This window comes from Megachile rotundata, chromosome 6 (assembly GCF_050947335.1).
Source record: "Megachile rotundata isolate GNS110a chromosome 6, iyMegRotu1, whole genome shotgun sequence".
Taxonomy (NCBI): domain Eukaryota; kingdom Metazoa; phylum Arthropoda; class Insecta; order Hymenoptera; family Megachilidae; genus Megachile; species Megachile rotundata.
In genome coordinates, this window is record NC_134988.1 from 9,182,208 (window position 1) to 9,204,541 (window position 22,334).

General features: G+C 31.5%; 1 protein-coding gene across 1 annotated transcript in view; it reads left to right on the forward strand.

The window, feature by feature from the left end:
- Positions 1-901: 901 nt before the first annotated feature.
- LOC100878706 (uncharacterized) overlaps positions 902-22,334 on the forward strand; it is a 94,760-nt gene continuing 73,327 nt past the window's right edge. The window contains exon 1 of the mRNA XM_003703140.3: positions 902-1,021. Within this exon, the coding sequence (XP_003703188.1) occupies positions 943-1,021 (79 nt within the window). The 5' untranslated portion in view covers positions 902-942. The remainder of the gene's footprint in view (positions 1,022-22,334) is intronic.

Sequence of the window (22,334 nt, forward strand, 5' to 3'; positions counted from 1 at the left end):
CAGCAAATAATTTATTCCTAAAATATGCAAAAAAGCTTCAAAAACGAGTAACTCTAGTTAAAAGTGATTATTACTAGTAATTAGCCGAGTTAAAAGTGATATATTTTCTACAAAGTTCCATTAAAATTGTCGACCCGAGGTTGGACTTTTCCTGCAAGACATTTGTTCTTCGATGCCCCACTCGATAGGATTTGTTGCCCGCGGCTATATACAGCGACTCGTAATACCATCTCTACGTACAACGAACGTTACTGTCGGCTGACAAACATGATCCTCGAGAAAATCGTGTTCGCGATTCGAGAAACGACTGTATCGTCGACGACGACGTGGTACCTGTTCTGGACGTCCGTGTCGTCGGGAAGACGAAAAATTGGCACTCGTAACTTCGGTTTTACGTAATAAGTGCCTGCCGCGTCTAGACTTCTTCAAGGTTATGGTCCTCTGGAACCGTAACCACCATAAACAGTCGATTAAATATATTTTATAATTAAGACAAGTTTATTAAAATTCCATTGAAACCTTAGTGAAAGAAACTGTCTACCATTGACCTAAATGCAATTTTCAATTTTCTTTACTAAATAATCTTCTTGGAAGAAACACGAAAAGGAACATTAAGATGAACCTAAAACAGTGATTTAAAGTAGATACAACTGTTAATTCAAGACTAAATAAATAAGTGTAAAAAATAAAAGTAAATGTAAGTAATATAATAATTCTTTAAAAGAATAATCAGTTGATAAAGGACCCAGTGAATTCAGTATGTGCAATCTGTTCTCCGAGAAACAGTTCTACAGATACGACAAGAGTTTCGTATTTCTGATAAAAATCGAGTAAGAGTGATGGACTTGATTTATTTTAACGACTAAGAGAAACACTTATACGAGAAAAAAATAAAACTCTGATTGTTAAGAGTGTAGGTCACATTGTGATCGAAGTGCAACGATGAGTGTGAGAATTGTTGTTAGTGTGACAGAGATCGCAGACATGAACCCAAAGGATCGTTACGTAGTCGAAGAGATAGGTAAGTCCTCGGAGTAAATGATCGTTTTCATGAGCCATTTGTTTCATGGAGGAGGAAATGAGCTATTGACTTATATTAGCTCATTAAGTGAGCGATGAACAGGATGGAAGATTGTTTCAGTTTTCTGTGAAACGAAAATCGTTTATTTTTAATTTAATGGTTATTATATTTTTGCTGGTTTGACGGTGGTTTATGAGGCGGGACTGTTGGACGTGTAATTTTAGATGGTTTTTAGGGATTTGGAGATTGTGGTGGTGGTAATTTATGAGACGGGAGATTTGGAGGATTAGATAAGTGGATGTTTGGGAATTTGGGGATTTGGGGAAGTAGATACGTGGTTATTTGACGATTTGGTGATGTAGAAATTTGGAATTTGAGAACTTGGGAATGAACAGATTTGGAATTTGAGAGTTTGGGGGCTTAGAAATTTGGAGTTTGAGAATTTGGTAATGAGGAGATTTGGAATTTTAGAGTTTGGGAACTTAGAAATTTGGAATTTGAGAATTTGGGAATTAGGAGATTTGGAATTTGAGAAGTTGGGAATTAGGAAATTTGGAATTGAGGAGATTTGGAATTTGAGAAATTTGGAATTAGACAATTTAGGAATGAGGAGATTTGGAATTGAGGAGATCTGGAATTTGAGAAATTGGGAATAGGGAGATTTGGAATTTGAGAATTTGGAATTGAGGAGATTTGGAATTTGAGAAATTTGGAATGAAAGAATTTGGGAATGAGGAGATTTGGAATTTGAGAATTTGGAATTGAGGAGATCTTGAATTTGAGAAATTGGGAATAAGGAGATTTGGAATTTGAGAAATTGGGAATAAGGAGATTTGGAATTTGAGAAGTTGGGAATAAGGAGATTTGGAATTTGAGAAATTTGAAATTGGAGAATTTGGGAATGAGGAGATTTGGAATTTGAGAATTTGGAATTGAGGAGATCTGGAATTTCAGAAATTGGGAATAGGGAGACTTGGAATTTGAGAATTTGGAATTGAGGAGATTTGGAATTAGAGAATTTGGGGATGAGTACATTTGGAACTTACGACTTTGAACTTTTGGAAGTTTGGAAACCTTAAAATATAAGAATCTAGAGATTTTTAATTTTGAAAACTCAAAAACCTAACTATATTCAAATCTGTGTATTTGCTAAATTAGGAATGTGAGAATTTAGAAATTTCAAGTGTCGGAAAATAAAGAACATTGGAATTTATGAATTTTCCAAAATTAATAATTTCAAAATAAGTAAACTTGAGCAATTCCAAACTTCGAAAGCTTGAAACTCAAAAACTTCCAAATTTCAAATTTCCACTTTGACATATTGACCCTTGACCAGATGTACCTCTGCATCCACTCATCATCACCCAAAAACACAACTAAAATCAAATATGCTTCTAATTACATATCCCTCTACCTTGAAATCACATTCTGGTTCGCCATATTACAAAATATCATGAAACCTAGTAGCTTCAATTTTATTAATAACTGCTTTTATTTTCTGACATATGCCATGACATAGCATTTTATGTCATAATAATCTAAAGTTATAGTACCGTTAGAATGTATTTTCTGGCGGCACTAAATACCACTTTGGTCATCAAATGTGGTCACTAGACATCACGTCGTTAAAGTACAGGACTTCGGTGCTACAGATATAATGTCACGATATTTATAATCGAAGTTATTGATTTTTGAAATGGAACCCATTATTATTTACATATTAGTTAATTTTTTATTAACTAATTTTTTTAATTTGTTTGTGAATGTGAGACTTTGTGAATGTGAGTGCAGGTGGATTTAGAAGAACTTATGAAGCAGGAAGAACAGAAGGTTACTGTACTTAATCTTGTACAGCAGGTAACATGGAAAATTGCAATATTTTAATAAATGAGGTATTTATGCTAATTGTTCTTAAATGTAAAATAATTCGTTGTAAACAAAAGACAATTATGTTAATGTAAAACAGCAAATAACATGGAAAACTGCAGTAGTTCAATAAATGAGGTATTTATACAAAATTGTTCTTATTGTTAGATGTAAAATATTTTGTTGCAAATAAAAGACAATTATAAACAATTTTAAAGAAGTTTTGTAATAAAGGATATTTAAAAAAAAACATGCAACTTATTTTCTTTCTAAACAACTTTCTCATTACGGAGAACCTTTTATACATTTTCCATTTATACAACATATATTTGTATTCCATATTCATACAATTTATGTTTATACATCATATTTACATTACATACATACAAGATTGATATTTATATTTCAAATTTACATTCATACACACCTTTCAGAAGCTCCTCACAAAAACCTGCTGGTCAGGTAAACAACCTCACATTTCCAAAATGGCCGAAAGTGGACACCAAAATGTCCTACAAAAAACTTCATAAGATGACGTTCGGTGTTTTTTGGAGTACAAGAATATCGTTTTTTCGAGAGCTGTACAAATACGTAATGAAATTTACAAGCGTGCGTGCGCAGAAAGGTGTAATTAAGAGGGCTCGTTGGAGCCCACCGTGTGATTATAAACACGGAAAAGAATTATCTTAGCCGTAAGTAGTCTGGAGGTGTGACTCGCGTCATACGTAGAACTTGACCTTGGCTATATCTTAGAGATCAGTTAATGAGTACACATTGCTACACGTGAGAAGAGAATCAAAATGCAGCTTGACCATATGCGATGCATTAAAGCGGAGTTTTACAGTGAATTATGCAACGAAATATGAGTTCATTTAGATTCCAGATCGATTCGCTACTTGATATTCTTCTTTTAATACCGGGTGTCCGTAAGTGTTTAACTAATAGCCAGTTCGACAAAAGTCTATGAATGTTTTCATTACCATTTTCTATACGTCTTTTCACCTTCGGTTTTTCAAGGTTACCTCGTGTTTTGTAAACGCCACTTAACAAGCACAAAAAAAGATCAAGTTCAGTTGTCTTTGGAACGACCTCGAGACAATGCGACGAAAATGTTTTCGCACAATCGATATTTCTGTTACTTTACTTGCACTTTTAGCGATTTCTGTTCAAAATGGACACCCACGTTGCTACAAGTATTTTTGGCATTTCTTTTGAAACTTCAAGGACACTTGAAATGTCACGTTTCAAAACCGCGACCCCGACTTGACTTTCGAGAAGATAAAAATTTACAGTAATATTTTATACAAAGACGATAACAGTCTTCTTGCGTTTTTGTCCTATTATCGGCTGTTCAGCGATTATATCAAACGGCACTTATCGTGGGATACTCAGTAATTGATGTATGCAAGTTGAGCAGTAGTCAATAAAATTGAGGAAAAAATATATGAATATTATCGCGAAAGCTGAGTCATGTTGACACATAAAACCTGTACATTAAAAAACATTATATGGTTTGACGTACGTGGTTGTTAGGCATATTGAACTTTACTACACGTGCTACCCTTAGCATGTAGGACGTTTTGTAGTACATATTTTATTTATTATATAATAATTTATTTACAGGAAATTAATTTTAGGAAGGTAGCTTAGTTCTAGGCACATGGGACATTTTGTAGTAAATATTTTATTTATTATATAACAATTTATTTACAGGAAATTAATTTTAGGAAGTTAGCTTTGGACACATGGGACATTTTGTAGTAAATATTTTATTTATTATATAATAATTTATTTGCAAGAAAATAATTTTAGGAAGTTAGGTTAGTTCTGGACACATGGGACATTTTGTAGTAAATAATATTTTATTTGTAGTGTAATAATAATTTATTCATACGAAAATAATTTTAGGAAGTTAGATTAGTTCCAGGCTAATGAGACATTGTATAGTAAATAATATTTTATTTATTATATAATAATTTATTTACACGAAAGTAATTTTAGGAAGTTAGGTTAGTTCTAGGCACATAAGACATTGTATAGTAAATAATATTTTATTTATAATACAATAATAATTTATTTAAATGAAAATAAGTTTAGAAAACTAGCTTAGTTCTAGACACATGAGACATTTTGTAGTAAATAATATTTTATTTATTACATAATAATAATTTATTTAGACGAAAATAATTTAAGAAAGTTAGGTTAGTTCCAGGTACATGAGACATTGTATAGTAAATAATATTTTATTTATAATACAATAATAATTTATTTACGAGAAGACAAATAATTTTAGAAAACTAAGCAGTGTTATAGGAAAGAATTTTTAAATGGTTGCTTTTATATAACTACGATATTTTGTTTATTTATAGACGAGAAAATAGCACAGTTTTGTTAGTCGTAAATTTGGTATTTTAAAGCTGTTTCGCACTGTTCAACTATAAAATATGTGCTGGTGTATTTATACGTATGTATAGGGTGAGTTATGCGGGAATTCAAAATATCTTCGCTCTTTTCATGCTAGAAGCTAGTGTAATTAGAAAGAAAAATACGTGTAATTTATTTTTGAAGAAGTAAATTGTTTTCTTAAAATACTTATTGTGATATGGATTCTTTTCCTCGAAGCTATAATTTGTTACTTCAAGGTCAGTCTTTTTTGTAAGTAGAACGATTTTTAATTATGTAACAGAAAATTAAGAAAAAAGGAAGATTAAGTCTGTGTATTGTTTTAACCTTGATTACTATGATCTTCAGAGTTATGTATGATTGAGAGATGATTATTGTTGAAAATAATAGTGAGGTTTAAAAATGTTTTGGATCAAAGTTATGGATTAATATTTGAGGAAGTGTGAATATTTAGAGAAGGAAAGAAATTTAGAAATTTGTTTTTCTAATTTTCAAATTAATAGATTTTCAATTTTTCAAATTTTCAAATTAATAGATTTTCAATTTTTCAAATTTTCAAGTGTCTGAATTTTCAAATTAGCAAATTTTCAAGATTTCAGATTTCTAAATTTTCAAATTTTTCAAATTTCCAAATTTCTCAAATTCTGCATTCCAAATTTCTAATTTTTCAAATTCCTCAAATTCCCCCAATTCCTCCAATTTCTCAAATTTCCCAAATTTCCCAAATTTCCCGAATTTCTCAAAGTTCCTAAACCCCCACATTCCCAAATCCCCAAATCCCCGAATCCCCAAATCCCCAAATTCCCAAATTCTTAAATTCCTACATGCCCAAATCCCTAAATCCTCAAATCTCCAAATTTCCATTTTCCAAAGTTTCCAAATTTCCAAACCCCAAAATTTTAAAATATCAAAATTTCTAATATTCCTAATTAACAAATTTCAAAATTTCCAAATTCCCAACTTCTCCATTTCTCAACTGTTAATTTCCAACTTTCTAAATCCCCAAAGTTCCAAATTCCAAGTTTTCTAAATTCCCAGAGATAAAGAAAGATAGCCCTAATGCACACACTTTACAGTTTACAGTATAATATATTACTTCAAAACATTTTGTTCTTACGTTTCTTCTTTTTGTTCTTCCTTTCTGTTATTTTAAATTGTTATTCATCATTGCAAGATGAGAATTGTGTCTGGAGGTTATATATCTGTGATCCCGAGATAAAAATACGTATTCAAACAATCATCATTGCACGAATCATTTTCTTTTCTCTTCCCTATTCTAATTGCATCGTTACATATTTTGGTTTATAAAGTGCCAATTCATAATTTCGCGGCTGAGTGAGAATGAATGACGCAGGTGAGAGTGGATAAACGCATAAGCGAGTGTGTAAAAGTGATTAGATTGACTCTGCTGTTGCATTATTATGGTTTCATCAAATCATATCAGTTCAAGAAACATAATCGAATTTTCATGATTATCATATTCATTTAAAAATACAATTAAAGATACAATTAAAACTACAATTAAAAGTGCAATTAAAACTACATTAAAAAATTCTAAGATTGAAAAATGTTAGTGTAAAAATTTCCAAATTTCCATATTTTAAAATCCTCAAGTTTTAATAGTTTAAAATATAAAAACTGCAAATGAAGAGTTCTAAAAAATTCTTAAAATTGCAAAATAAAAAAAATTCTCTTAAATTTGCAAGTTTTAATATTTTAAAATTATAGTTTCAGTATATATTTAAAATTTTAATGATGCATAGTTTCAGAATTTAAAAAAGATGAAAAGCTACAAAATGTCACAAGCTTTGATATTCCAAAATTTCAAAATTCCAAGATTCAATGTTACAAAATTTTTAAATTAAAAAATTAAAGAATCTTAGAATGCTAAGTTCTCAAAGTTCTAAATTTTCAATGTATCAATATTCTAAAATTCCAAAACTCCAAATTGTAAAGTCTTCAATTTTGAATACACCAAAATCTCAAAACCTCAAAACTCCAAAACCCCAAACTCCCAAATTCCCAAATTACTAAATTCCCAAATCCCTAATTCCCCAAATTCCCAAATCCTAAAAATTTTCAATTCCCCAAGTTCCCAATTCTTCAAATTCCCAATTCTCCAAATTCTCAATTCCCCAAATTCCCAGTTCTTCAAATTACAAATTCCCAAAATTCCCAATTCCCCAAATTCCCAGTTCCCAAAGTTCCCAATTCCCCAAACTCCCAATTCCCCAAATTCCCAATTCCCCAAATTCCCAATTTCCCCTAATTCCCCAAATTCCCAATTCCCCAAATTCCCAATTCCCCAAATTCCCAATTCCCCAAATTCCCAACTCCCCAAATTCCCAACTCCCCAAATTCCCAACTCCCCAACTCCCCAAATTCTCAACTCCCCAAATTCCCAATTCCCCAAATTCCCAATTCCCCAAATTCCCGATTCCCCAAATTCTCAAATCCCCAAATTGCCAAATTCCCGAATCCCCAAATTCCCGAATCCCCAAATCCCCAAATCTCCAAATCCCCGAATCCTTAAATTCCCACATCTCCAAATCCCCAAATCCCCAAATCCCCAAATCTCCAAATCCCCGAATCCCCACATCCCCAAATCCCCAAATCCCCAAATCCTCAAATTTCCAAATCCTCAAATCTCCAAATCCCCAAATCCTCAAATCCCCAATTTCAGCATCTAAATTCTCCATCTCACAAATTCCCAAACTCCCCAAATCCCAACATCCAAACTCCGAACCTTCCAAATCCCAAACCCATAAAATAAAAAATTCCAAACTTCCACAATTCACCCACCATACCCCAACACAACCAGTAGCCGCTCAAAATAAAGACAACAGTATTACTAGCAACGTATAACCGGCAGTGCATGATCGTAGAAAGAGGAGCAATAAAAGAGGTTGGAATAATTTATGGCTGCGTGCAGTCGTGAATGTAGCTATCACAATAGATTATTACATTAATTGCACATTTGCTAATAAACGAGGAGAAAAACGAAGGAGCGCATGAATGTATAAAGCAATTAGAGCTGGCTGTAATTATGAAAGCAAGATGGTGGCCACGATATACCTGCGACGCCAAAGTGAATGGTCGCGTCAATTGTGCTACACAATTATTAATGAGGGAATATTGAAAGAACGTCTGAGAAGGTGTCACGCGATTTGAAAAGTCTCCGTGTACAAATTGGACTTATGCAAAATATACAACTTTCACGCATTACGAACAGAATAATGTTTTTAAATATGGTGGCTAGGTATACCACATGTTTATTACCTACGGTTGATAACAGACTACGGATAAATAATTATTTCGTAAACACGACGATGTCCGTGGCCTACATGCTAAAATAAAAATTGTAATTTTGGAATCAAACGAACGTTAATTTTGTAAATTTTTATGAAACCTTGCTATGTTACCTCATGTCGGTATATTTTATACGAAATTTGATTGTGCTAGTTTTTGAAAATGTGGTTGAAAGAGACTTTGAAAGTTGAGTTAAATTATTGAAAGAATTCTATTTTTGAGTACAGTAACTCTGTTAAAATTATACGAGAAGCACTTTGTTAATAGCTATTTACAGATTTTTCCGTTACACTCAGTTTTCATTTCAATTAGAGTCAGAGTTCCATCCTTATTGGTCTATCGACCTACATTTTCAATTCAATTCTTGACATATGTCCAGTCCGTATTAGGATGGAATCTAGCCATGAGACGTTCATTTACATGGATGACGATATCAGCACGAATTTCCCTCTTTAGTGATTTTAATTCATTCCACACGTTGAGCTACCTGATACGTTCCTAGGTCTTTGTTGTGACTTGGTGAATCACTCTAATCGTAAATAATTACGGGATCATCGATCATTTCGGTGTGTTGAGTCAGAAGTGTCTTCACCTCGTGTTTGTTAGTTCACTTTTTTTGTTAATATTATTTGTTGTACATTTAACATTTGTGTCAGGGTCGTTGCTAGAGTTTGGGACACATAGTTATTAGGTTCTCAAATACTTGCTTGCTATAGAACTTTTTTGAAAAACTATTCTTTATTCATGATCAATGTGTAGGGATTCTCTCAAAGTCTACTCAAAGAGTAGATATAACAAGAGGCGACACTAGACAAGGAAACCTCCTAGAGAGACAGATGACCAATTTAAATTCCCAAATCAAAAGTATCCGGGGTGCGCACGCGCACAGTGTAGAAGTATGGCGGAAAAGGAATAGTTTAAACCTGCATATTCACCAGTAATTTATTTGTAATAAATATTTTGTCATATCTCTGTAACACATTCATCTATAATTTCTTGTGATATATAGTTTTTCATTTTCTTACAAGTTACTTGTAATAATCATTTCCGTAATGCATATTCTTCAAATATATTTTGTAGAGCAATCATTTTTATTCTTTTCTTTTTCAACGGCGTAAAATTGATAAAAATACCTCAAAAGACAATATTATATACAGAAAATTTATTACAAATATATTCCAAATTATTGGAGATTGACGTGAAAGTAGATTTGTTCGATTTAAATTTCCCGCTCGATTGTACAACCAATTTGAAGGGACGTTTTCGAGGGATCAAAAGTGCCGCGAATGTCGCCTCTGGTGTGCTGGTCTTCTTCTTTTAACGAAATATTAACTATTCGAGCCGACAGTTTCAACGCTCTCGTATTACAAATGTGAAAGATAGTCTCAGATCAAATTGCCTTCACACAGGACCTCACGCGACTTACAAGTGTTAATATCATTGCGTTTCATTTCTAACAAAATATTTTACATTATTATTGATAAATTTTGCTACTTATTCATCACTATACAGTAAAGTTTCGTATTACAGTATATTTGGTATTAAATACAGTTACCCTGTAAAATGACATAAAAGTTATTATAACGTTCTTATTTACTGTAAGATCTTTTTAAGTAAATAACTAATTCACGATTTTTTATCTAATATACAATTTAGAATAATTGATTATAACCTTGTTTTGTGTTATAACACTCAAGATTTATCTGCAACAAGACGCAATTAAGTGGAACACAAGCACTGCTTCAAATGGAAGATTACAATTTCAGTAATTAAAAATTTCGTTTTATCAAGGTTTCACTAACCGATATTACGATAAAATGAAGATAATCTGGCTGATAATACTATCGCGAATAATTGTTCAATTCATCGTTCAGCATATTCTCCTTCGAGCATTTGAATGCTAGTTTTTATTTAAAACAAAATAATTGAAGTATCACCGCACTTTCTCTATTATTATAAAAATTCGAAAGCGATGAATGTCAATCTTCTATTGATACACAATAAAGGTGTTTGCAGAGGATCTTTAATGAGCTTTTAATGTTTTTACTGACGGAGAAAGTGAATAATCTAGGAGCTTTTCATAAAATATTAAAATTACGAAGAAACGACGGAACCAATTTTGTAGTTAGAGGTAAACGTATTCAAAATTCCGATCGTATCATAATAGTTGTCATATTATAATAGTTATTAGTATTGTTATTATTCTAATTATTAGTTGCTGTTATCGCTCGATTAGCTGTACAGATAAATATTTGCCTACTACTTAAACTTATTTTACAAGGTTTCCATGAATGTAATCTCTTGTTCCTACATTTTCTCTAAATGTCTTTATTTTACAACTTGTGTATTGCAAATATCTGTATTCTAAATGTGTGTACATTATACTTTGTGTATTACAAATGTATTTCTGAATTTTTGTATTTAAACTGGCTTCGTCATTTTAAAATGTTTTCCACAGTTTGTGCATTTAAAATGTCTGTGTTTTACAATTTTTGCATTCAGCATACTTGTATTCTACTATTCGTGTATTCCAAATAACTATACTCTAAATGTCTGTATTCTACAATTCGTGCCACTATATTATCTACATTAACCACATTATCACTACTTTATTTTAACAATATACTCCACATATTTTACTATTTGCTACATAACCACTGTACCATGATTCAGTTTTCATTTATCATTTTCCTACAAACGAACATCGATTAAAATCACTCAAGGCCAATCAAGAGACTTGACCTTGATATCGAGGTCAAGGTCAAAGTCATTGAAAGAAGTATCTCCTCTTTTCTTCAAAAAGAGTTCCACATCGTAATTTACTAAATTGATTGTCATTAAAATCACAAAATAGACTGAATTCTAACACGTCATTAAATCACGTCTAGTATCTTTATTTAGATTTTGATATCGTTACTGAAGCTGACACTGAAATTGACATGGGAACCGTTATAAAACAGCGTTTTGGAAACGACGATAACTTTTACATAACAGTTATTTCTGGAACTGTTTCAATAACTTGTTACGACGACCTATTATACAAAATAACAAGCAGCATGTAATACGAACAGGGAGATGATGATCCTACATCAGAAGATAAATCGGAAATCCAGATTTACATTATCTTATATAAAGCTTTGTTTTCAAGAGAATCGATACTTGAAAATTCTTGAAAATACTTATGAGAAGTGAACTTAATATTGACATTTATTGTCATTATTAATTTTGTTAAAATTTATTATATATTTTTAGAATATACTGTACTATATTGTTATTACTAAATGTAGTAGCTATTAATAGTTATTAACGTAATTTTGTAATTATTATAATTAATATAATTATTTCAATATATTTTCTATAATAACAAAAGCAAAAATTTTTAAATTAATCAAAGGAATACAACATATAGGAAATCAGATTGTCAACGACTACAAAATTGCGTTCAGTCTTTAAATCATACGTTCAGCAAAGATTGGATAAATTAGGTTCCGCCATTCATTTTCCTGGGACTTCCTCCTTTCCATGTTTTTTCCCTCTGTGCATTATAATTACGATTTGAAACAATCACGATCTAAATTACATACTTTGCATGTAAAAATCACATTCACCCGGCGATTAATGGTACGTGAAGAGCACAAGGGACGAATGAGGAAAATGGAAGAAGCTCATTCACACTTGTATACAGGGTGTTACCTGTAACGCTACTCACGATTTTTCTTCAACTTGCAGCCACCTCACGAAAGAAAGTTTAGAACAATATTTATAGGGTATAAAGTGCACGATATTAGTAAAACAAATTTTGAAAACAGTTTGTTCTCCTGGCAAAATCAAGGTCACCTCGGGTTTTTTAAATAGGAACATACATTTTTTTTATTCATAGCTTTAGAGGACATCGAGACGAATTCAAAACACATGTTACATGATATTTTTATTAACATATTACTCGATTTACACAAGTGGAAATGTGAAGTAAAAGACCGGAATATTACGTGATGGAAGGCGGCATACATTTTGAACATGTAATTAAATAAAGTATATTTTTCTTACATTCTAGTCGCGTGTTTACATTCAGTAATCTCTTCGGAATCAAATAATGGTTACACTACCAAAGTCAAAAGCTAAGTACTTCACATTTCCTCTTCTGTAAATCGAGTAATATGTTAATAAAAATATCATGTAACATGTGTTTTGAATTCGTTTCGATGTCCTCTGAAACTATGAATAAAAAAATGTATGTTCCTATTTAAAAAACCCAAGGTGACCTTGACTTTGCCAGGAGAACAAACTGTTTTCTAAATTTGCTTTACTAACATCTATCATACATTTCATACCCTGCAAATATTGTTCTAAACTTTTTTTCGTAAGGTAGCTACAAGTGGGAGAAAAATCCTCAGCAGCGTAACACCCTATATGTACCTCAAATCAAACCACTTCTTCTCAAAGAATTATTGCACAAAATATTTCGTTTCCTAAACAGAATCATCATTCGTACCAGATACTTCACGATATCCTACATATTTCCGTAACAAAAACTAGTAGAATGTAATCGCGTTCTCATTCGTTACGATATTTGTTAAAATGATCTATTTACTCCGGCGAAATAATTAACTCGTACAGACACAATGAATATACTTCAGCTAAGTGTATTTTACAATTACACAGAAAGTAGGTACGTGTAAAACCCGATCGAAACTGGTTTGGCGCGAATGGAAACGTCTCGGCAAACACGTGCAGCATTCGACTCGATAAAAAGAAAAGTGGGATTTGAGAACCTTCACTCGCCAAAAAATCTTCCGCATGGAAACGTACGAACGCGTTTCTCATTGAGGATCGGTTTAATAAAGTGGAGAGAGAGAGGAAAAAAAAAATTAGAGAGCCTTGAGGAACGTGTAACTTGGTTACACTCTGTTGGGGAAGTGAAATATCACGTAATTCAGATCATCTTGTTCTTTGTCTACCTCGGACAGTCTGGTTTCATTCTCTATTTTTAATCTTGAGATCAATTTTTTTCTTAGAATCCATAGTTAAAAGGAAGTGCTCCATTACTGCCTCGTTCGTTTCCCATGTCCTCACGTGTTGTGCCAGGGAGTTATAGGTTACACCGCTTCTAGGCTCCCTCTGTTTCAGGGACGACGCAATAGATTTTTTTTTAGCGGCAGTACAGGAGTTTTTGAATCTGGAGATTTGATGTTTTTGGTATTTGGAGGTTTTGGAATCGGAATGATTTAGGGGTTTGAGGATTTAGTTATTGGTAGTTTAAGGGTTTCAAAGATTTTGAATTTTGGGGTGGTGGAGATTTGGAGATTTGCAAGTTTGGAAATTCAAGGGAGATTTGGAGATTTGCAGGTTTGGAAATTTAGGGGTGGAAATGGGGAAACTTGGAGACCTAGAATTTTAAGAAGTTGAAGATTTGATGGAGGGAATTTGGGACTTTAGGGATTGGGGATTCTGGGGATTTGAGACTTTAGGGATTGGAGACTCTAGGGATTCGGTACTTTAGGGATTGGGGACTCTAGGGATTTGGGATTTTAAGGATTTAGGACTTTGGGGATTTGGGACATCATGGATTTGGGTCGTTAGGGATTTGGGACATCATGGGTTTAGGTCTTTAGGGATTTGGGACTTTAGGAATTTGGGACTTTGAGGATTTGGGACGTCAGGAATTTGGGACTTTAAAAGATCAAAAAGTCGATTACACTCGCTGTCAAAAATAGCTTTTCGTGTAACTGTATTTGCTTTCAAGATTGGTCCACCTAGATTCAGCAGCTCTTTCGAACACGTGCTAGTTGTACGAAAATAATTTTGCAACTATTTCGAGATGAATATATGAATTTCATTTAACTAATTTACATAGAAAAACGTTTCTCTTCATAAAAACCGTTTTCGACCTAGTATTGCTCTTTCCTCCCCAAATTCCATTTCCTCCTAAAATAGTCATAACAAAGCAAACATATTGTCTAGGTTTTTAATTAGAACGTAGCCGGTCCGTAGGTGTAAATCATAACCTCAAAACATGTGCACAATGCACGGTACAAGAAGCTGAATCATAATCATTCTTCCGATTGTTTCGCACGAGATGCACACGTGATTAATTGAGTAAGATGACGTATATAAGATCCTGTAGTGTAACAATAATAAGAAAGCTTTCATAACTGCAACTCTGTGTATCGCTATTTATTTATGCATCACGCTATCCTATTACCCGTCATCTCGTTGACCAGTAATCAAATTAATTTCGTACAAGGAAAAAAACTAGAATATCCTAAATTCTTTACCTGTTTACATAAGATACTGCGGAGTTTATTTACATTATATAACCGCATTAATGATGTCAAGTATTATACTACTGGAAAAGAGAGAAAAATCTGCTCTGTCTAATTGAAGCAGTTCCTGTTAATTACATTCGTCATGAAAATTTAATTAAACACACAGACGGAGTTCCCCTATTATTGCGTGCTTGTTTTCTTTAAAGAAAATTGCTTCTTTAGAAAACGTAACGAGAAAATTATTTCGTATTGAATGCAAGTTTGCGTTGTTATAATTTAAGCAAAGAGACGGAATTAGCAACAGAGTCAGGGTACTGATTTATGATAATATTTAATTTTGGTTTTTGTACTTTGATATTTTTGAAGAAACGTTAAGTGGCTCCAATTATCGGAGGATAATTATCGACGCAAGTTAGAGCAGTTACCATGTAATTTGTAATAATTACACGTATAATCGTCAAAACATTCGGGGAACACAGCGGGAGAGTCATCCGCCATTTTGGTACCTTGAAGACTGGTTTGAGCTTCCTTACTTTTTACACAAGCTATTTTAGTTTGTTTCTTTTGATTTTAGCGTTCTTGTTATTTTTAACTGCTAATTTTGATTTTGTTAAGTGTTTTGTTTTATTGAAGACAAAATGGTGAGCTGTAATACATATATGACACATAAGATTGAATATGTGTTGTTACATTAATGTACTGTTGTTGAAGTATTGTTATTTTTGACAATTAATTTTGATACTATTTATTGTTTATTTTGCATAGGTTATTAGTGTTAACAAAATGGTAAATTGTAACACAAATTTTGACACATAAGACTGAATATGTGTTATAATGTGTTATTATTATATTATATACTGTTGTTGAAGTATTCTTATTTTTGACTATTAATTTTGATATTATTTGTTGTTTATGTTGCATAGATTGTTTTATTACTGAAAACAAAATGATAAACTGTAATATAAATTATGTCATATAAGACTGAATATGTGTTACAATGTGTAATTATTATATTATATACTGCTGTTGAAGTATATACTGTTATTATATTATATACTGTTCCGTTGTTGAAGTACATACATAAGAAAATATTCATATATCGTCTATAAAAAAAATTAGTTTGATGAGAACCAGTTTAAGAATGACATAACATTTTGATCAACACAATAGTTACACGTACCAGTTAATCAAGAAAGTTATGTTGTTTCTTGTGCTGGCGAAAGAAAACAATTTGGTTTCAAAATAACCTATCTGATCAAAATAGCGTCATTTATATTCGATGACCTTCTTCTATCGTGTAATGGGGTCATAAATGCCTTTCACGTTAAATTGTTAGCTTCAAAATGTGTAAATAGTATATTTTCGAGGCTTTTTAGTTTTTGATGGAGCCTGATATTTTGGGGGATTCAAGGTTATATTTGGAATAATATAGAAAATAGGGGTGAAAAGTACCACTAAACTAAATTCGACTTGTCATTCTATAGTTAATATATTATATATCACAATGTATTTTAAAAGGAACAATTTTGGTGTTGTTTCAAATTTTGCATCTTTATTGTGGGGGTAGTAAAATGCAGAAAATAAAAAATTGAAAGAGTAAATATAAAAAATTGAATAAAGAAGTAAATAGTTATCCGATAGCTTACATATTTTCTATTACAACATGTATTAAAAAGAACAATTTGTGTCAAGTTTCAAATTTTGCATCCCCATATTGATGATACTAAAATCCATAAAATAAAAAATTACAAAAATAAATATAAAAAATTGATGAACTCAGTGAATGTTGCAAGGTGTCTATTTGTTACAAGATAGTGCACAGTTTTGAAAGTATAATTACCAGAGAAAGGAATGAAAACAGTAAACAGATTGTGGTAGGATTTCATAGGATACATTTCAAACCGCATTAAAAGATTTATTCCAGACAAATTAAATTTCATTGCCAAAATGCATTATTGTACCTTTTCTTTATTGTTATACTGCTCAAATTTATTACGTGCCTGACAATTAATCCTTTGTTTACATGAAATATAATACAGGAATATAAATCACTAGGTTATCTCGCAAACACTTTATACATTTAATTCCTAGTCTGCTTGCTGCTACAGATGTATAGATGTATTTGTTCAAGTGGGCAAGAGATATTACATTTCATTTTGAACAACCGCAAAGCTAAATTTAAATCTAACATAACCTAAAAATGATACTTGATACGCGTTTAGGAGTTTGTTATGAAGTGTTCTATTTTCTGGTTGATGTTTTAAGGACAGGTATTTTTCCACTTCCCAATTTTGAAATTTCCAAATTTTCAAATTTCCGAATTCTCAAATTTCCAAACTCTCAAATTTCCATATTCTCAAATTTTCAAACTCTCGAATTTCCAAACTCTCAAATTTCCAAACTCTCAAATTTCCAATCTCTCAAATTTCCAATCTTTCAAATTTCCAAACTTTCAAGTTTCCAAACTCTCAAATTTCCAAACTCTCAAATTTCCAAATTCTCAAATTTCCAATCTCTCAAATTTCCAATCTTTCAAATTTCCAAACTCTCAAACTTCCAAATTCTCAAATTTCCAATCTCTCAAATTTCCAATCTCTCAAATTACCAATCTTTCAAATTTCCAAACTCTCAAATTTCCAATCTTTCAAATTTCCAAACTCTCAAATTTCCAAACTCTCAAAATTTCCAAATTCTCAAATTTCCAATCTCTCAAATTTCCAAACTCTCAAATTTCCAAACTCTCAAATTTCCAAACTCTCAAATTTCCAAACTCTCAAATTTCCAAACTCTCAAATTTCCAATCTCTCAAATTTCCAATCTCTCAAATTTCCAAACTCTCAAATTTCCAAATTCTCAAATTTCCAATCTCTCAAATTTCCAATCCCCCAATTTCCAATCTCCAGGTCCTCCATTCCAATTCTCAAAATTTCCACATTCCCAAATCATCAATCTCAAATTCTCAAAACCAAAATCCCAAATTTGAAGATTTGCTAATATCTAAAGCTAATTATTTTAATATTCCGCATATTCCACTGTCGTTGCAACCGGTAGAGTAACTATTTACTTTATTTTTTAATGTTTACTTCCCTAAATCATAAACAGTAAACTATTAATAATTCATACAACGCTAACTCGTGTTTGCACCGATTTTTCCACAAGCAATAAATATTATTCTAAATATACAGCGATAAAAAAGGAGCTCGAATTTGTAAAGCAAATCTTCCATATTTATCAACTGTTTATTACCAATATCAACAAACAAGAAAGTTAGCACATATTTGCTAGACCCGGGGAATATAAATCGTTTCTCGTTTTTTGGACACCTTCTCCTTACTTTTTATTACGTTCTACAAAATTTACTGAACATTAGATGAGAAAGTATATCATGAATTGTCAACAGAGCATTAGGAACAGTCACAAATCATTATATTTTCTAAGTACCACGATAAGCAATGCAAATACACTGTGTACACCGGTAACAATTAGATTTCTTAGTTTAGTTCAAACCCGGTTTCAAAAATACATACTCAGTCTTTTCCGAAACATGTCATTATTTTATTTTACGATACTCAATGTTCTTATTTATGTTTTTTTTTTTTATAGAAATACGTACAATATATTTCTCTTTGAAATTTAATGCAAAATTTTTGAATGAAATTCGTTATTTGATGGATGAATAATTGTGGTGAAAGATTACGATAATAACTTTTTTACGAAAGTAACTTTATTTTTGACATTAGTTTAATTTCTTATTAAGATGAAGACAAAATAATTGCTTTAAATAATAATAGATAATTTTGTTTCATTACTTTGTTTATATGCTTCACTTTATTATACAAAAATTCTATACGTACAATTACGGTTTATGGGGTAGGTTAATATTTTCTCCTTGGAATATGTTACAGTGTATTTCTTACTATTTTACTAATTATTTTCATTTGAATGGGAGAATTTAGTTTATTGAAATGAAAGAGAAGATTTTTAATAAGTCATTATGACAAAAAATATCGAGTGACATAAAATGGAACGAGATCGTACTTTGCGCATCCTATTTGCGCAACCCTCAAAATGGCGGATCCTAGAGTCTTCGAAATCACAGAAATTACATACATCTCTTATTTACTTACAGTCAGTGTAAAAAGTATTCGTACAGTAATTAATTTCAACGAAAATGTTGTGAAACGTCATTTATAAACAAAATTTTAACAAATAAAAAATACATACACATTCTTACATAGAATACATAGACATCTAAGAATATGTAAGTATTTTTTATTTGTTAAAATTTTGTTAATAAATGACGTTTCACAACATTTTTGTTGAAATTAATTGCTGTACGAATACTTTTTACACTGACTGTATTTTTCTTCGCTACTTTAACTTCGATTGAAAAGCTACTGCTCCTTAAATGTTTGTAAATTTAGAGTAATATTAAAAATTTGCGAATTGAAGTTCTGACATTATTTTTGAATAAGAATATAAATAAAAGAAATGTAGTTTCATTGATATATTAGAGATATACTATTATGTACTACATATTTGCAAATAAGGTATCCTAGATTAAAAAATAATGTGTGCAATAATAATTGTACTGTATTTAAAAAGAAGAACAATTATTATTAATAATAATAATTATTATTGCAATTACAATTATAATTAGAATTTTTATCTATAATAATTATTATTATCAATTCTTGTACTGTACATAAAAAATAATTGTACTATAATACAATTGTAAATTCTGTTTTCTCATGTTCTTAACTATCAAGCTTAATTTTCTCCACAATTCTATCTCACCGTTATCAACTTTATCAGACTTCACAACTTCAGAATGATTTTGAATTAACACTAAACTATTTTTAGTCACAAAAAACAATGAACTATATTAAAAATTTTGTAAGTACAAAGTGCATAAGGTTTCCAACTGAAAATCGTAACATTGTTTTTCACGAGATGGTATTTATCTTGTTGGACGTCATTGAAAGACTACTTACCGTCTAAGAAGAGCAATTTACATTTTAATGCACCTCTACAACAGGCAATATAAGTTGAGCAATACGACTCAATAATCTTATAGCTTTAAATACATAAAATGCGCATGCATGAACTCCAGAGGATTTCGTCGAGATAAGATAAAACGGAAAAAAGATAATTAGTTCGAACGAAATGAACGGAGCCAAACACGTTTCCGAGTTGCTGACTCTAGAGTAGACAAAACCATGCTCGGATTAAAACGTTTAGTGGCGCCAATTCAATTAAGCGATTTTCGTATCTCGGGGTAATATTTAATTCGAGTTATGTTGATAAGCGATATTTTGTATCGAGGTACTGAGTCTTGGAGACTTTGCGTTGGGAATTGGGAATTTGGGAATTTGGGAATTTGGGAATTTGGGAATTTGGGAATTTGGGGATTTGGGGATTTGGGGATTTGGGGATTTGGGGATTTGGGGATTTTGGAATTTGGGGATTTGGGGATTTGGGGGTTTGGGGATTTGGGAATTTTGGGATTTTGGGATTTTGGAATTTGGGGATTTGGGGATTTAGAGATTTGAGGATTTGGGAATTTGGGGATTTGGGGATTTTGGAATTTGGGGATTTGGGGATTTGGGAATTTGAGAATTTTGGGATTTTGGGATTTTGGAATTTGGGGATTTGGGGATTTAGAGATTTAGAGATTTGAGGATTTGGGAATTTTGGAATTTGGGGATTTGGGGATTTGGGAATTTGAGAATTTTGGGATTTTGGGATTTTGGGATTTTGGAATTTTGGGATTTGGGGATTTGGGGATTTGGGGATTTTGGGATTTGGGAATTTGGGGATTTGGGGATTTGGGAATTTGAGAATTTTGGAATTTGAGAGTGTTGGAATTTGAGAATTTTGGAATTTGAGAGTGTTGGAATTTGAGAATTTTGGAATTTGAGAATTTTGGAATTTGAGAGTTTTGAAATTTGAGAGTTTTGGAATTTGAGAGTTTTGGAATTTGAGAATTTTGGAATTTGAGAGTTTTGGAATTTGAAAGATTTGGAATTTGAAAGTTTTGGAATTTGAGAGTTTTGGAATTTGAGAGTTTTGGAATTTGAGAGATTTGGAATTTGAGAGATTTGGAATTTGAGAGATTTGGAATTTGAGAGTTCTGGAATTTGAGAATTTTGGAATTTGAGAATTTTGGAATTTGAGAATTTTGGAACTTGAGAGTTTTGGAACTTGAGAATTTTTGAATTTGAGAGTTTTGAAATTTGAAAATTTTGGAATTTTGAAAATTTGAGAATTTTGGACTGTAAATAAACCATCTCACACTCACATCACTTGAACCTTCAAACTTAAAATTGAAAATTTACCACCAAAAGAGACACCATTGATCTTCAAGGTGTACAAAATGTAGTTCAATAAGAGTATCATTGTTAAACACAATTGAATGACCGAAACGAGGTCTGACTTTCACTCAGCAGCTTCAATTCTTAAATCTTTCGGACTATTTTTAAATATTTCTTCCATCCATACCTTTGATCCTATTAAATATTTCTCATTACCCAATATTTAGAATTCTTCAGTAATTGTGTAATCTGTAATTCAATGTACTCTTCTATAATTGATAGAATCAAGTGGAGTTTACTCGCGTTAAAGGTTATATAATCATAAAAGTCGAAGATATTTGTATTCTTCTTTAACGGATTTCCTTTGTGCTTCATTTTCAAGAATTTAGTTTGCAATAAATGGGTATCAGATTGCACGGAAGGCTGAAACATGAAAAAAAAAGAGTACACGAGGTCTCTTCGAGGTCACTATTATCACGAGTACAAATATGGCTCACGTCGTCACTGGAAAATGTCATAAGGAAGGTTCTCATGAACATAAAAATATTCGCTACCCGATGAAAATATCTTGTGCTTCATTGAAAATTAATTTCGCTTACGTACGGTTTCAAATACGGAAATACAGAAATGGTACCGGTGTCTAGCGTATTTCAAGCAACAATCGATTCTACCAATCGAAGGACTCGTAACAATGTTCTTTATGGCCGAGTTAAAATTATAACCTTAAAACATTTCTATTATTATTTTGAACAAAGAGGAAAGATGTTAGAGATTAGAATTTGCTGTTTGAGTTGATTTTGCTTTATGTGGTTTTTATAATAATTGTATTATATTAATAATGAGATTCATAATAGGTCAGATATAAATGCGATTAGTAATAGATGAAATATTATAAATAAAATAAGTGATTCATTATAAAAATGTAACCATAGAAAATTTAGACCAAACTCTATATTAAATGTACAGTAAATTTTATAAACATTAGAGCAAGATTTACTTTAGAAATATCGTAAAAGTTTAATAGTATGTATTAGCAATGTGGCGGCCATTTTGATGAATATACCAGAGGGCGGCCATCTTGTTTACCGCCAAACTACACCTTTGATCAAATCCAATATGATTAAATAAAATATAAATATAAATAACAAACCAAAT